Source organism: Haliotis rubra, unplaced genomic scaffold (genome assembly GCF_003918875.1).
Source record: "Haliotis rubra isolate DU_JTF1 unplaced genomic scaffold, ASM391887v1 Scf361, whole genome shotgun sequence".
Taxonomy (NCBI): Eukaryota; Metazoa; Mollusca; class Gastropoda; order Lepetellida; family Haliotidae; genus Haliotis; species Haliotis rubra.
In genome coordinates this window covers 1,011,598-1,031,266 of record NW_025767037.1, presented here as the reverse complement: position 1 = coordinate 1,031,266, position 19,669 = coordinate 1,011,598, and the positions used below count along the sequence as shown (strand labels likewise).

At 38.3% G+C, this 19,669-nt stretch overlaps 1 protein-coding gene across 1 annotated transcript in view; it reads right to left on the bottom strand.

Moving 5' to 3' along the window:
- LOC124285517 (glycine receptor subunit alpha-2-like) overlaps nt 1-19,669 on the bottom strand; it is an 84,856-nt gene that overhangs the window by 15,105 nt on the left and 50,082 nt on the right. The window contains exons 3-4 of the mRNA XM_046721758.1: nt 6,026-6,090; nt 4,233-4,300 (exon numbers count right to left, since the gene is read on the bottom strand). Of these exons, the coding sequence (XP_046577714.1) occupies nt 4,233-4,300; nt 6,026-6,090 (133 nt within the window). The remainder of the gene's footprint in view (nt 1-4,232; nt 4,301-6,025; nt 6,091-19,669) is intronic.

The following is a 19,669-nucleotide window of genomic DNA, read 5'->3' as shown; positions in this document are numbered from 1 at the left end:
AACATGGCAGTAGTATTATATGTCTACAACATGGCAATGTTGTTTCAGTATTATATGTCTACAACATGGCAATGTTGTTTCAGTATTATATGTGTACAACATGGCAGTCTACAACATGGCGGTGTTGTTTCAGTATTATATGTCTACAACATGGCATGTTGTTTCAGTATTATATGTCTCTACAACATGGCGAATGTTGTTTCAGTATTATATGTCTACACTGGCAATGTTGTTTCAATATATGTGTACAACATGGCAGTGTTGTTTCAGTATTATATGTCTACAACATGGCAGTGTTGTTTCAGTATTATATGTCTACAACATGGCGGTGTTGTTTCAGTATTATATGTGTACAACATGGCAATGTTGTTTCAGTGTTTGATATATATGTGTACAACATGGCAATGTTGTTTCAGTATTATATGTCACAACGTGGCAGGTTGACAGTTGTTTCAGTATTATATGTCTGCCAACATGGCAATGTTACCAACGTTTCAGTATTATATGTGTACAACATGGCAGCATGTTGTTTCAGTATATATCTGCCAGCGTCTTGTTTTCATGGCAATGTTGTTTCAGTATTATATGTCTACAACATGGCAATGTTGTTTCAGTATTATATGTCTACAACATGGCAGTGTTGTTTCAGTATTATATGTCTACAACATGGCAATGTTGTTTCAGTATTATATGTGTACAACATGGCAGCGTTGTTTCAGTATTATATGTGGTACAACATGGCGGTGTTGTTTCAGTATTATATGTGTACAACATGGCAGTGTTGTTTCAGTATTATATGTTTGTACAAATATGGCAATGTTGTTTCAGTGATTATATGTATGTCTACAACATGGCAGGCAAGTTGTTTCAACATGGCAGTGTGTATTATATGTCTACAACATGGCAATGTTGTTTCAGTGATATATGTGTACAACATGGCAATGTTGTTTCAGTATTATATGTAATCGTACAACGTGGCAGTGTTGTTTCAGTATTATATGTCTACAACATGGCAATGTTGTTTCAGTGTATTATATGTCTACAACATGGCAGTGTTGTTTCAGTGATTATAACATGGCGATGTTGTTACAACATGGCAACATGTTGTTTCAGGTGTTATATGTCTACAACATGGCAGTGTTGTTTCAGTGTTGTTTCCATTATATACGTCTACAACATGGCAGTGTTGTTTCAGTATTATAATATTGTCTACAACATGGCAATGTTGTTTCAGTGTTATATGTTGTTTCAGGTATGCGCAACACGGCAGTGTTGTTTCAGTATTATATGTCTACAACGTGGCAGTGTTGTTTCAGTATTATATGTCTACAACAGTGGCAATGTTGTTTCAGTGTTATGTGTTTCGGTATTATATGTCAACATGGCAGTGTTGTTTCAGTGTTATATGTATGCAACATGGCAGGTTGTTGTATTCAGTATTATATGTCTACAACGTGGCAGTGTTGTTTCAGTTTCAGTATGCATATGTCTACAACGTGGCAGTGTTGTTTCAGTAGTATATGTATGCAACATGGCGACAGTGGACGTCTAATATGTCCAGGGACTTAGACTTGTTCATTTTACAAAACTATATCTCAAATGGGGAGTAAGCCCTGAAAGAACGTTTAGAATGATGCTTACACAATAATGTACTGCATTTGTACCGATGCCCACAGTACTACATAACAAGTTAGTTGGTGAAACAAATATGAACCTGAGTTAACCTGGTTTGTAGTCAGATCAGTTGTGGTGCATCATTGTGTACTCTACAACACCGAACAGCTTGTCACTGTAATATTGACTTTCAACAGTGTGGCTTCAGGCACAGTGATAAAACTCGAGTTTATGTGATCTAAGAATCACAATATGTTGCACTGTTTTCTACAGCTGACACGAGGGCGTATTTAATGTTGTTTGTATATTTACCACATCTGTGTTTGCCAAATAAGGTCATTATCCTTTCACAGGACGTTAATGGCCATCCTTCACTTACTATACCAACCTGGGGCTGTGTATTGGACGGTGTATTGGGTTTTGTTTACAACACAAGGAATTCGATTCGATCACCTCAGTGATTACCCTTTCACACAAATGGATTTCTGCCTACTTCGATCCGAGTAACGGGGCATTTATAGCATCAATATTCTCAAGGTCTAATAATGCCACATAGTATCTTGTGTCTAGTTGGGTTATTCTCCCAACTACTTAAGAGTGGCGGCACAGTTGGCAGCTTACATGTCGACAATGAAGACACATACAAGATAGCCATTGCCGCAGTTCGCAAATGGTGTGATTATCAACGTATAAAAAAACAAATAGCTGGCAACAGACTTTCGAAGGAAGAAACCTCAAACAGAACAAGTGTTATTAACGTAGAGTCGGTGGGAGTGACAACAGAACACACATATCGGGGACAATCGCTGACAACAAACGTAGCTGTTGTAATGAGTGCCGATCACGTCTTCACTAGGCACGTTACTGTTGACTGACTTGGCATATCTTAGTGTTATAACACTTGTATCAGTCCGTTTTAATCGTCTGTATTTGGGGCTTGTGCGGGGGACCCCTCTCACCAAATGCTACAACCAAACTCAATGAATTTGGGAGGTAACGTCTTAGTATGTCAATCTAATGCCATAGATGAGCTGTACGATAACATATTTTAATTGTCAGTTGTTGTGTTGATCAATCCAATGTATTTGTGCATGTGTCTGTATCACGTGTGACACAAAGAACGGGGAACCAGTAATACAACAGGAACACTCTTGTCCCCTTACTTAATTTGACGAATTGCATCAACTGACGACTAAGTAAAGCAATGTTATTGCTCATAAGCGGGTTATAGATGCCGCATATATATATATATATATATATATATATATATATATATATATGACCATATAATATATATATATATATATACCGATATATAACAACATATAATATATGTATATATATATATATATATATGTAATATATAATATATATATATATGTAATAAATAAATATATATGTATATATATATATATATATATATATATATATATATATATATATACATATATATATATATATATGTATATATATATGTATATGTGTATATATATATATAATAATAATATATATATGTATGTGTATGCATAATATGTATATATATATGAATATATGTATGTAATATATGTATATGTATAATATATAATATATATGTATATATATATATATGTATATAATATATATGTATGTATAATATGTATGCATGTATGTGTAATATATGTATGTATGCATGTAATATATATATAGTAAATAATAATAATGTGTAATAATATGTATGTAATATGTAATGTGTAATAATATGATATGTATGTATGTATGTGTATATGTGTAATGTAATATATGTGTATAATGTAATAATATGTAAATAATAATATGTATAATGTAATGTATGTATGTAATAATGTAATATAAAATATATATATATGTGTAATGTATATGTATATATATGTATATGTATAATATGTATGTATGTAAATATATATATGTATGTATGTATATGTATAAATATAAAATATGTGTATATATATGTATGTATATGTAAAATATATGTATGTAAATAATATGTATGTATATGTAAATATATATGTATGTATATATGTAATAATATGTATGTATGTATAATATGTATGTATAATATATATGTATGTATGTGTATATGTGTGTATGTATGTATATGTGTGTGTAAATATAATATGTAATATAATGTGTATGTATGTAAAAATATGTGTGTATATATATGTAAAAATAATATGTGTGTATATAATGTATAATAATATGTATATATGTATGTGTAATAATATGTATATGTAAATATGTATATATGTAATATGTAATATATATATATGTATGTATGTAAATAATATGTATATGTATGTAATAAATAATAAAATATGTAATGTGTGTATGTAAAATATATATGTATATGTAATGTAAAAAATAATATATGTAATAATATGTATGTGTATATATATAAAATATGTGTGTGTATGTATATATATATGTAATATATGTATATATATATAATATGTATATATATATGTAAAATATAAAATATATATATATGCATATGTATGTATAATATATATATATGTATATGTATATATATATATGTAATATGTAATATATGTGTATATGTGTAAATATCTCTCTCTCTCTCTCTCAGTTTGCAACTTACTTACCATAGTCGATTCACTAATGGAATCAAAACTGACGATGTATATCTGCACAGTGACCCGGGTAGCGATGTCTGCAAGAACCAAGAATAGTGGTGCCTAAGATGATTGTCAGACAATCACTTTTAGTTCGGTGGTGATGTCGGGGAAAATAATTGCAAAGCTCATTTTTGAATTTTCTGAGGCATTATAAGATATCAGGACATAGGGATGGTACTTGATAGAGCTTTTTAATGATGATTAATGCTTGATAGGTTAGATGTCAAGAACAAAGGAATGATCTGTGACGACCAAGTGATACTGGCTTAAATTCATATGATATAACTTATCATATATGTATGGCTGATAAAGCACATTTCAGTTTATCCAGGAAACAAGAAATAGAGTACCCATTACAGACCACTGCTTGCCCGTACCCATACTTTCACAAAATCTGTCCTAAGAATTCCAGCAGTAATTACAAAAATTTAGTATTTTACTGAGATTGTCCACCCACGACAGATGGATATCATTCGTAGACATTTACTGATGTTCTCACAAAAACTGCTACATTAAATGACCCTTGCAGCTGATCGACGTTAAAGTAACTACACACAGACACGTTGAAACCAAGTTTAACATCTAGTCTTTGAAATAAACACATTTCACAGAAAAAAAGGGTTCTTAAATAATATTAAATATGATAAAACGGACCCCAGCGACTTTCTTCATACTCAGACCTGAACCTGTGGTAATCTAGACACATATTCTAGACTTGCGGTGATACATCTTTACCTTCCAGTTGTAGACCTATATCACTATTACCGTGTGTCAGGAGGGTATTTGAGAGAATCGTCTTCAAAAGACTGTATAATCATCTTATGAGGGGGCGGTGGGTAGCCTCGTTGGCTTCAAAGACCCGGGTGAATCCCCACATGGGTACAATGTGTGAAGCCCATTTCTGGTGTCCCCGCCGTGATGTTGCTGGAATATTGCTAAAAGCGGCGTCAAACCAAACTCAGTCAGTCCTGTCTGTCAGGATCACAATTTCCTGTGTATATACCAATCAGGATATATACCTCAAGCACTTTTCAACTACTTCAAATATATCATCAAATATGTAAGAAACTAAGTTTCAGGTTAACTTATCTGATGTTATTGCCTGTGAATGTGGTGCGCCATGTGGAAATTCATTCCATTTCTGTTGTAAATGCACTTTATATGATGACCTCAGGAAGTCACAAAAACACTCCACACTAATGTATTCGGTGACCCTAATCTACGATTTGTTTCTTGTCTGTACATCAGTTTATAGAAACTACTAATAGATTTCATAGTTCAATCTATATATAAATAGTAAACTGTACAATATTTGCACATGTATGAGATGCTCACCTTTCCTGCACACTGTATATATTCTGTACATCAGCACTGTATATAAAATGTAATCTATATATAGATACACATATATATACTTAATTGGATTGAAAAAGAAAACAAAGAGCCAATTACACTCCTATATGTTTCATTGATTTCTTCAGGGAGTACATGTGGGAGTGAAATTGGCTCTGTGGTTCTGTTCAATCTATTTAAATATATCTAACTATATTCCTCGATGTCAAGTCTCCACTGTATATTGTTCCTCTCCATGATGTAATACCACTTAAAATGTATTTAGGGAGAAGGTGACAATAAGTGGTGCACTTGTGCCCAATCCCTTTGTCTTTTGGACAATACAATATGCAGGAAGACTTGCATGGTCAGTATTGGGTAGATGTATTTCAGGGTCTGTAGGTCCGACTTACTGGACCCATACTCACCTTCCTCAAAGTTTGGTGGAACGTTAGCATCATAGGTAGCCAGGATCTTCCGTATCGCCTCCTCTCTGAAACAAGGCAATAGTCTTTGATTGACATCTAGAGCTGATACACGTACAAGGGAACGCTATGGCCGCCAACCTCTGCATTATAGGGAACACGACGTTTCGGAGCATATTCCTTCATCAACGAAAGCTAGGAAGCCAAGAGCTTATCTATATACATATACATATACATACCCTCTTTCCTCCCTTTATCTATACGACCGCCTCCGTGGTGTAGTGGTTAGAGCGTCCGCCCGGAGAGCGGAAGGTCGCGGGTTCGATCCCCGACGACGTCATACCAAAAGACGTTAAAATATGGTTCTTGTTGGTCCCTACTTAGTATATGGCGGCGGTCTGTAAATAATCGAGTCTGCACCAGACAATCCGGTGAGCAACAGCATGATCATCGATGTGCGCAGCTGGGAACCAAATGACATGTGTCAACCAAGTCAGCGAGCCTGACCACCCGACCCCGTTAGTCGCCTCTTACGACAAGCATGGGTTACTGAAAATCAATTCTAACCCGGATCTTCACGGGTCCTCCCATTAGTACGTGTTTACCTTTCACTTTAGTTTGCTCTCACATGTACATATCTATTCTTAGCCTTCATTCAACTGATGTCGCGTTCATGGTAGCAGATAAATTAACATCCATCACACCCATGTAAGTCTTTACATTGTCCCAAACACTTGCATTGGTATTTCCAGAAGAGCAATTAAGGACTGTTTTAGACCACTTAAATGGTTGAGGAAAATGGTGATGGAAGCTCTTACTACATTTAGAAGTCAACATAATTAAGTGTTAATAACATACATTCCAATATACAATTTCAAACAATTTCTAATTTGCATTTGTAAGAGACCCCTGATCGATGCTAATGACTGTATAATGTTTCTGTTTCCCATGAGATCACGTTAGCTTCACGTCAGCTACTTTCTGCCATGTTGTAAAGTAGAGGCTTGGTTCAGCTCCCATGACAAGCGAGGGCCTCGGGCGATGTCACTGTATGATCATGTATGACCTGTAAACCTATGTGCCTCTATGTATTTAGATGTGCATCTGTTCAGGAGGAAATGCTATACCGCACTTTCAGATGTGGATTAGGATCCATATGAATAACTCCTAGACTCAAATCTAGTCTGTAAAATGAACATGTTTTACAGAAAAATACTGTTGATAAAAAATAATCATAAAATGATATGAAAAGGAGGCCAGAGACTTTCTTCATTTTCAGAAATCTTGACTTACCAAATATTCTAGACTTGCATGGGCTTTCTTGCAATTGGATATATTTGTTTCAGGGTCTGTATGGCAGGCTAGAATAATACCTTGCCGCTATAATCATTTTCGCATCTTTGAACCAAATGACTTGCCGAAAACACCAGATCATTCCTTGTATCAATTACTGTATTTGCACCTCATTACCATGTAATTATCCAACATCCGGGGTTAGTATGCATAACAACATCAGATACTAGATGTGACCCCACAAAGGATCGCAGCTCCACTCTTGGACTGAATGGTAAATCAGTTGGTCACCTACACTGTGTCCTGGTCAATATTGGAATGATCTCTAACATCAAGCCTCCAATATAGTCTGTGACGCCTTTTATCAATAAAGTCATTAATTTAGACCACAATGATCTATCAACATACCCACGGTTAATTATTAAAGCAGTGTTTTACTCATGTACAGACGCTGTACGCCCTGGGATGCATCCCGTCTACACCATAAACACGTTGTGTATTTACACCCCCTTGTATGGACAAAGATATAAACGTTGACTAAGTAATGACTGGTGGCATGTGTCTACTGGGGACTATCTTGTCTGGTAGTCCTAGGGGCGAAGTGTTCTACCACTAACTACAATCACCTCAAATAGGCACCACGGTGACAATGGAACAAGCAAGGATGTAGGTATGTACGCTTATATTGGTGTCTGGCCGAAAACGAGGACATGATGATTAAGTGATACACAATACAACTGAATGAAAAGTATCGATACTGTCCGCTTGAAATATTTAAACAAGAAATCACTGAGAACAAGACTATTTGCGGTACGCTGAAGTGCAGAAAGTGTACATGCATAACACCTGTGCTAGTCGTTATTTATTGAGTTAACGTCCGAAACTAAGTTGACCAAAAGGTTTTGATAAATATTCATGTTAAATCCCCAAAACTGTCAAACGGTATTTATATTTTTTAAAACATATGCCTAGATATAGATGTATATAAATATGAAGTCATAAACCTCCGACAACGGATCCATATGAACTTCAGTAATAATATCACCCACGTCATCAGATATACCAGTTCACTGACCTCTAAACCCACTCCTGATAAAAGTCATTTTCTCATTACGCGAAAGAACTAGTGTCAATATTTCACTAAGTGTTGATGCCAAACGGCTGATTCGTTTATAGGACAGAATGGCATACACAAAATCGACACAGAGAGGTAGGTGCACCATCCATGTTCTGCCGACAGGTGTAGGTCTGAGCCTGGCACTGCGGACATAGCTCCATACACATGGTACCAGGAAGTAGCTCTGGTCACTCATCACTCTCACTCTCACACACTCTCACTCTCACACACACACACACACACACACACACACACACACACACACACACACACACACACACACACTCTCACACACACTCACACACACACACACACACACACACACACACACACACACGAGCGCGCGCCGCTGATGTCCACCAGTATGGATAACAGCAAATGGTAATACTAGAACATTTACAGTTACACAATACATGAGTCATGTTGCCACTGAAGCTCGAATATCGTCTCTTGTTACTTAATAATGTCCTCATATCAGCTGTTCGCTGACAATATATCCACATGTCTGCCCCCAGGTGATGTATCTTTGTATGTAAGGACATCAATAGGCAGGTCTTGTAGTGGCTGTGTAGTCTGGTGTTCCAGGGATGGTATTAGCACAACGGTCAGCACAGCACTACCTCTTCAAATATGCACACAAGGAGTGTGACTGATAGCATGTTTTCGGAGGACGATCAATTAACTTGGCAACAGCGCGGGCAGTTTTGGGGGAGAGGGTTTTCATATGACGCAATGTGAAAATGATAACCAACATGATTGTAATTTGTAAATGAAAATTAATAAGCGAACTGTATAGAAATATGCAACAAACACGATATATTGGATTGTCTGCATGGCAGTAGCTTCATGAAAAGGAGAACATTAAGCAGAACAAGAACAGATGGATGGAAACTGAACACTTAACATATAATGACCAGCTTTCATTTTTTAATTAGAGAGGAGCATGAAAATACATTATCAGATGTAAGGAAAGCTTCATTGAAGAACCCCTTCCGGGACAATAGACAACTGATAACTATAGATGTATATAAAAAAACTACATTAATGAAAGGTGAAGGACTTTATGAACATATTCCCATGCAAGCTGATTACCATGGAATGTCGGCGTGATTGACACATTTCACTGACGGCCAATTACTATTGTCAGTTATATCATTAACTAAGATCGGTAATGCACCGACTGCACTGGGGATAAAGTTAATCTGTCGCTTTTTTTAAACACGCTTTCATGTATATTCGACATGTAAAGTGATAAATCAGGTTTTAGGCTATATATCAATGTATATACATAACTGATAGTAATATAGGTTCCTACCCGCTTCGACCATCAACTACCCCCGGAGGGGCGGGACGGGGGATATGTGTTTGAGACAGAGATGTTCTATTTCAACCCGACAACAGGAAAACTATAAATAATAGCATCCGTACTGTTATACATGAACATGTCACATTGTACGTATTACGTACATACAATGTCAGTCCATGTCTAATAAATGCTGACTTCAAATGTTTTCCTACAGAGTTAGCTGTTTGGCTTGGTTTTCTACAGAATTCTACAGAAACTCTCTATCTGGATTTATTTCCAGCTGAACTGAATGCGGAAGTAATATGTGAACACACGTACATTTAGAAAGAATGTAACCTCAGGAAACAAATATACATACTGTGTCAACTTAGCAACATATGAAAACATGGATTAATCCACAGCATGCAAGAATATTGCTACATAATGCTTACGAAGGATGAACTGGGTTTGCGACAAATTCATCATGGTTGGTTGTAACCCCGAATACACCGCTACAACACAGGGCTAGGATGCTGGTGCCGACGATGAGGATCATTATCAGGGTGTATGTTCCTTTACTAGTTCAGAGTACTTGTGGAGCGACCTGAAGAGGAAGAACGTTCCTTGGTGACTCCACCACTCCAGTTACCGGGCAGCTGTAGCTTATTGTAGGGGTAACGTATCCAGGAACCAAGAAATCAGCCATGAATGAAAGAAGATCCAGGCTTCCAAGGAAGACACAGAACAATGAACGAGTGTTTATGTATCACCTCTTCTCCTTGCCCTAAGTACAAATAGTTCGTCTAAATATAAAAACAAAGCTGTCAGGGTCCTGGCTCGCCGTGTAGTGAATTTCTATCTTCGTCAGCTGTAGCGTAGTGTGATCCATTCACCGCCTGACTGGAACACCTACATCAGCACATCAGTGGCGGGTCTGCCAGAACAGTAGCAGCCGCTGTGCAGCGTACATTCAGGCATCTGTTACAGGAGAGAAGCCCCGTCTACAGACAGCATACCTTCAGCCGTGGTGAAAATACTGCAACTGTTCACTATATCGACTAACTATTACATTTAGAAAGTCCTCAGTCGTACCGCCACCGACATCAATCTAACAGCCTCCAGAGTATTCACCCCAGTCTGATATGGCTGCTAGATTCACCAGAAATAAAAAGATCTTGAACCGACCTTGCACATACAGCATGCTATATAATAATGGCGCAATCTTGATACCACAATTAAAGGGGCAATCATGCCTGTCTGGCTTTCATAATAGCTCCATATGATAATGTTATTAGCCTTGCGTTAACACCAGTTCAGTTATCTACTTATTAATCATCGCCCTTATAGTCAATCACAACTGACAATCTATATCGGTAGGTGATGCAGTGCTCTAATGTTTTATTGTATTCTTTCCGTAAACGGATGTAGGTCACACGAACTACCAGATGGATGGAGAAAGTTATTGATCACAAATATGGATGGCTACCATGTCGGTGTGTCGTTATTATATGTGTGGACTGACGACTGTGAATAGGTGGGGGTTTCCCGACAGGAGGATTTAGAACACATTCAGCTAGAGCTCCAGGCTTATCCATATGAGTTTCAAGTTGTCTTCAAAGCAATCTTCATGCATCATATATGTCCGAAGTACCAAGTATTGCGGATTATAATAGCATCTTTTAACAGAAACCGTCAAGGTCATTAATTGAGAGTGTGGTCTTTCCATTTAATTTGAACTAATCCCTTTATCTCCGTTTCCACCTGGAATACACCCGGAGGGCTAGGTGCACGGCATATTCCATGCTGTTTGTATAAACATGCGTCGACATCTGTATTATGTACTACATGCACACCCAAGCATGCAGCTAGAAGTCTATATGTATTATTTTATCATTATAATGGATTTCTGTGGCGCCTGGTATCCAACTTGAATCTGTTCAACGGCGCCTCACAAAGTCCCCCGGATAACCCAAGCTGCTAGTGAGGCGCTAGAAAGTTACTACATACACACCCTAACATGGAGCTCTATGTATACACATGTTGATATCTGTATACTGTCTCTGTGTACTACATGCACACCCTAACATGGAGCTCTATGTATACACATGTTGATATCTGTATACTGTCTCTGTGTACTACATGCACACCCTAACATGGAGCTCTATGTATACACACGTTGATATCTGTATACAGTCTCTGTGTACTACATGCACACCCTAACATGGAGCTCTATGTATACATACGTTGATATATGTATACTGTCACTGTGTACTACATGCACACCCTAACATGGAGCTCTATGTATACATACGTTGATATCTGTATACTGTCTCTGTGTACTACATGCACACCCTAACATGGAGCTCTATGTATACACATGTTGATATCTGTATACTGTCTCTGTGTACTACATGCACACCCTAACATGCACCTCTATGTATACACATGGTGATATCTGTATACAGTCTCTGTGTAGAACATGCACACCCTAACATGGAGCTCTATGTCTACACGTGTTGATATCTGTATACAGTCTCTGTGTACTACATGCACACCCTAACATGTAGCTCTATGTATACACATGTTGATATCTGTATACTGCCTCTGTGTACAACATGCACACCCTAACATGTAGCTCTACGTATACACATGTTGATATCTGTATACTGCCTCTGTGCACTACATGCACACCCTAACATGTAGCTATATGTATACACATGTTGATATCTGTATACTGTCTCTGTGTACTACATACACACCCTTACATGTAGCTCTATGTATACATACGTTGATATCTGTATACTGTCTCTGTGTACTACATGCACACCCTAACATGTAGCTGAGCTCTATGTATACACACGTTGATATCTGTATACTGCCTCTGTGTACTACATGCACACCCTAACATGGAGCTCTATGTATACACACATGTTGATATCTGTACTACAGGCACACCCTAACTCTGTGTACTGCATACACACCCTAACATGTAGCTGTATGTATACACATGTTGATATCTGTATACTGCCTCTGTGTACTTCATGCACACCCTAACATGGAGCTCTATGTATACATTACGTTGATATCTGCATACTGTCCTCTGTGTACTACATGCACACCCTTACATGTAGCTCTATGTATACACATGTTGATATCTGTATACTGTCTCTGTGTACTACATGCACACCCTAACATGTAGCTGTATGTATACACATGTTGATATCTGTATACTGCCTCTGTGTACTTCATGCACACCCTAACATTGAGCTCTATGTATACACATGTTGATATCTGTATACTGCCTCTGTGTACTACATGCACACCCTAACATGTAGCTCTATGTATACACATGTTGATATCTGCATACTGCCTCTGTGTACTACATGCACACCCTAACATGTAGCTGTATGTATACACATGTTGATATCTGTATACTGCCTCTGTGTACTACATGCACACCCTAACATGGAGCTCTATGTATACACATGTTGATATCTGTATACTGTCTCTGTGTACTACAGGCACACCCTAACACGCAGCTATATGTATCCACAAGTTGATATATGCATATTGTTACGGATTAAATTGATGGTACTGAGAAATTCAATAGTTGCATGACGAAAAACAGAAGGTATTGTACACTATATTGCTTGTAGATCAGGGGTCTAACTTATCGTCAGCAATTATTTAATGAGGCAAATAATGCTTATAAGGTCTAGGATGTATATTTTATAGAAACGGGATATGGAAAATAGATTTTCGCAATTTCGCAAGGTTAAACACGAATACATGTGGTGTAAAGAGATATATCTCTACCTAAGGGTAGACGATAATTCTCCCTGTCCATATTTCCATTACAAAACGGAATACACTGGGGAGACGCCCATCTGCTACAGGTATGGTCGGTGGCAGTAGGTATCAATCACAGTACTGCATCCTCTTACATGAGACATGACAGAACGTTATTAAACGCTGCCAACACAAATCATGTCCAGTAATCACAAACATAAGGTCGATACTACACGGTGACCTCCCACTGGGACCCCCTTAACATCCATACGAGTGAGTGAGTTAATATTTAGCGTCACTTTGGCAAGATTTCAGCCATATCATGACTCATCCATACGCACAACGCTTAAAATTTTCACAGTAAATAATTCAATAACTCAATAAAAACCATCTCATGATTGATTTATATTTGTACACATGGCTTGTTAGACACACAAACACGTAGCTTTCTATTTATATTTACTTAGAGAATAGCTGTATTTTGATGTAATATGTATGCATACACTATTTATATAATAGTCAATATCGATGACGTCACATCCTTCATTTCATTTTGTATTATATGTTGTATGGGAGCGTAGTTCACATAAGCTGTAAAGCTTGTTCTCCAATCCCAAGTCATTCTAATGAATAAAATATGTATACATTACAGAGAAAATTACTCCTGGCATTCATAATATGTTTTGGAAGGAGGTACTCTCCTCATGGTCGACTGCCGTGATAACTGTGAAAACAGAAGTGATAACGAGATAATGTCAACATCTATTTGGTACAACAATGCTCTTAGAATTGGGAGCGAAACAATTCAGCCAACAGGGCTGTTCAGCATTTTATATGAATTTATTAGACCCAACTTTTACAAAGTACAAAACCCTGTTGAAATGGGAAGATCATTTACAAAAAGCGTACACTGACACAGAGTGGAAGAACATTAATCTTATGGCAAAACGATGTACACAAAGTAGTAAATCAATATGGTTTCAATTTAAAATCATTCATAATATACTGAGTACCAATAACTTGTTGTTTAACATGGGCCCCAGCATGTTCTTTACGCAATGACCCACTTCAAACCATATGCACTGAACATGTTGTATATGCCTGTCAGTATGCTAAAGCCATATGGAGACAACTTTCAGAATGGCTTGCAAAATACACTGAAGGAAACATCGAATTCAATGAAGAGAATGTATTATTTGGATTAAAGGGTATGAATACCAACCCTTTGAATGCAATTATTCTTATAACAGAATCTATGCTTCATGGATATACTTAAGAAAATCAAACCAAATTTTAAACCTTTACAACAACAAAAATGTAGATACTACCAAACCAAAACAATTACAGACCACACAGCCATCATGTCATATAATCACAGACCTCACCGTCATCATGTCATATAATCACAGACCTCACAGTGATCACTTCATATAATCACAGACCACACCGCCATCATGTCATATAATCACAGACCACACCGTCATCATGTCATATAATCACAGACCTCACCGTCATCATATCATATAATCACAGACCACACCGTCATCATGTCATATAATCACAGACCACACAGTCATCATGTCATATAATCACAGACCTCACCGTCATCATGTCACATAATCACAGCCCACACCGTCATCATGTGTTATAATCACAGCCCTCACAGTGATCACATCATATAATCACAGACCACACCACCATCATGTCATATCATCACAGACCACACCGCAATCATGTCATATAATCACAGACCTCACCGTCATCATGTCATATAATCACAGACCACACAGTGATCACATCATATAATCACAGACCTCACCGTCATCATGTCATATAATCACAGACCTCACCGTCATCATGTCATATAATCACAGACCACACAGTGATCACGTCATATAATCACAGACCACACAGTGATCACGTCATATAATCACAGACCACACAGTGATCACATCATATAATCACAAACCACACAACCACCATGTCATATAATCACAGACCACACCGCCATCATGTGATATAATCACAGACCACACCGCCATCATGTCATATAATCACAGACCTCACCGTCATCATGTCATATAATCACAGACCTCACCGCCATCATGTCATATAATCACAGACCACACCGTCATCATGTCATATAATCACAGACCACACAGTGATCACGACATATAATCACAGACCACACAACCACCATGTCATATAATCACAGACCTCACCGTCATCATGTCATATAATCACAGACCACACAGTGATCACATCATATAATCACAGATCACACCGCCATCATGTCATATAATCACAGACCATACCGCCATCATGTCACATAATCACAGACCTCACCGTCATCATGTCATATAATCACAGACCACACAGTGATCACATCATATAATCACAAACCACACAACCACCATGTCATATAATCACAGACCACACCGCCATCATGTGATATAGTCACAGACCACACCGCCATCATATCATATAATCACAGACCACACAGTGATCACGTCATATAATCACAGACCACACAACCATCATGTCATATAATCACAGACCTCACCGTCATCATGTCATATAATCACAGACCTCACCGTCATTATATAATATAATCACAGACCTCACCGTCATCATGTCATATAATCACAGACCTCACAGTCATCATGTCATATAATCACAGACCACACAGCCATCATGTCATATAATCACAGACTACACAGTCTTCACATCATATAATCACAGACCACACAGTCATCACATCATATAATCACAGACCTCACCGTCATTATATCATATAATCACAGACTTCCCCGTCATCATGTCATATAATCACAGACCACACCGTCATCATGTCATATAATCACAGACCACACCGTCATCATGTCATATAATCACAGACCTCACCGTCATCATGTCATATAATCACAGACCTCACCGTCATCATGTCATATAATCACAGACCACACCGTCATCATGTCATATAATCACAGACTTCCCCGTCATCATGTCATATAATCACAGACCACACCGTCATCATATAATATAATCACAGACCTCACCGTCATCATGTCATATAATCACAGATCTCACCGTCATCATGTCATATAATCACAGACCACAGAGTGATCACATCATATAATCACAGACCTCACCGTCATCATGTCATATAATCACAGACCACACCGCCATCATGTCATATAATCACAGACCTCACCGTCATCATGTCATATAATCACAGACCTCACCGTCATCATATCATATAATCACAGACCACACAGTCATCATGTCATATAATCACAGACCACACAACCACCATGTCATATAATCACAGACCTCACCGTCATCATGTCATATAATCACAGAGCTCACCGTCATCATATCATATTATCACAGACCTCACCGTCATTATATAATATTATCACAGACCTCACCGTCATCATGTCATATAATCACAGACCTCAACCGTCATCATGTCATATAATCACAGACCACACAGTCATCATATCATATAATCACAGACCACACAGTGATCACGTCATATAATCACAGACCACACAGCCATCATGTCATATAATCAGAGACCACACAGTCATCATGTCATATAATCACAGACCACACAGTCATCATATCATATAATCACAGACCACACAGTGATCACGTCATATAATCACAGACCACACCGCCATCATGTCATATAATCACAGACCTCACCGTCATCATGTCATATAATCACAGACCTCACCGTCATTATATAATATAATCACAGACCTCACCGTCATCACGTCATATAATCACAGACCACACAGTCATCACATCATAAATTTACAGACCACACAGTCATCATATCATATAATTACAGACCACACAGTGATAACGTCATATAATCACAGACCACACCGCAATCATGTCATATAATCACAGACCTCACCGTCATCATGTCATATAATCACAGACCACACAGCCATCATGTCATATAATCACAGACTACACAGTCTTCACATCATATAATCACAGACCACACAGTCATCACATCATATAATCACAGACCTCACCGTCATTATATCATATAATCACAGATTTCCCCGTCATCATGTCATATAATCACAGACCACACCGTCATCATGTCATATAATCACAGACCACACCGTCATCATGTCATATAATCACAGACCTCACCGTCATCATGTCATATAATCACAGACCTCACCGTCATCATGTCATATAATCACAGACCACAGAGTGATCACATCATATAATCACAGACCACACAGTCATCATATCATATAATCACAGACCACACAGTCATCATATCATATAATCACATACCTCACCGCCATCATGTCATATAATCACAGACCACACCGTCATCATGTCATATAATCACAGACCACACCGCCATCATGTCATATAATCACAGACCTCACCGTCATCATGTCATATAATCACAGACCACACAGCCATCATGTCATATAATCACAGACCAAACCGTCATCATGTCATATAATCACAGACCACACAACCATCATGTCATATAATCACAGACCTCACCGCCATCATGTCATATAATCACAGACCACACAACCATCATGTCATATAATCACAGACCACACAACCATCATGTCATATAATCACAGACCACACCGTCATCATGTCATATAATCACAGACCACACAACCATCATGTCATATAATCACAGACCTCACCGTCATCATGTCATATAATCACAGACCACACAACCATCATGTCATATAATCACAGACCACACAACCATCATGTCATATAATCACATACCACACAACCATCATGTTATATACTCATGCCAATAATGGTTGTCACCCTCCCCACCCCGACTCCCACCCACACACCTCACACTCCATTACACCGCACACCCTCTCCAATTCAAAAAATTGAAGGGGGTGACAACCATTATTGGCATGAGTATATAGTCAAATTTAATGCTACATGATCATCTCGTACAAACCCGGCGTTCCAGTCTAAGGGTAGAGAGGGAAATCTGGAAAAAGGTGTGCAAGATGGCAGTCTTTGAGAGAATAGATTATACGAATAATAAATTGTGGAATACGTTCAAAATATTTTGATATCGCCTCGCCCACCTGGAGCCACCTCAGAAAGACCATATGTTCCAGACTTTGTGATGTTGGCATAAAGCGAGTGTGTTTACTGACCACAGTGATATCGTACAATCACAAACAGCTTGATCATGTACATGTGAAAACACGGCCATTAACTGATGTGAGTGTGTTGTGATCTGGAACAATATACACAGAAGTGGAGATGTATACCTAACAAGCTGATGTAACGCGCGTTGAACATGCTTCCACGTTGTCATTATGACGCACCAAAACACGTTCCATTATCTAAACAGCATGTAATATTGCAATGCCTTAGTATTATTTAGCAGGATATCAAATGCAACATATGTCTGTAAAATATACTCTCCCAAAAAAGAAACGCACATAGGAATTTCAACTGTATATTTATGTTTATTTTGAAACATCTTGTAGGCTTTATGCGTCAATGAAATATAGCGAAATTGCACACTGGGAATGCAGACTTACTGTCTTTGGCACCAACTCGAGGAAAGTCAGTTTGAGTGTCACATGGAGACGTGTGTCGGCGCTGAAGTCAATACCTCGTGTGACCACCGTGGGCATCCAGAACAGCACGGCATCGCCTCGGCATCGAACGAATAAGTCTCAGAATCTCGTGTTGCCCAATCGGAGCCCACTCTGCCTGTAGTGCCTGTGCGAGTTGCTGAAGTGTCTGGGACTGAGGGTTACGGCGTCGCACCCGTCTGTCCAGGGCATCCCACAGATGTTCGATCGGGTTTAAGTCCGGTGATCTTGAGGGCCAGGGGAGCACATTGATGTTGTGGTTCTGGAGGGAGGCTCTAGTGTGACGTGCTGTGTGGGGCCTGGCATTGTCCTGTTGAAACAACTCCCACTGGCGATCAATGATTGGAAGGAGGTGTGGGCGTAGGATTTCGTCACAGTACCGTTGAGCTGTCAGGTTGCCCTGGATCATCACCAAATCACTTCTCCTACGGCAGGTGATCCCCACCCCCCCCCCCCCCACACACACACACAAACACACACATCATAACACTGTCCCGGCCGAATCTGTCCACCTGGGGAACGCAAGC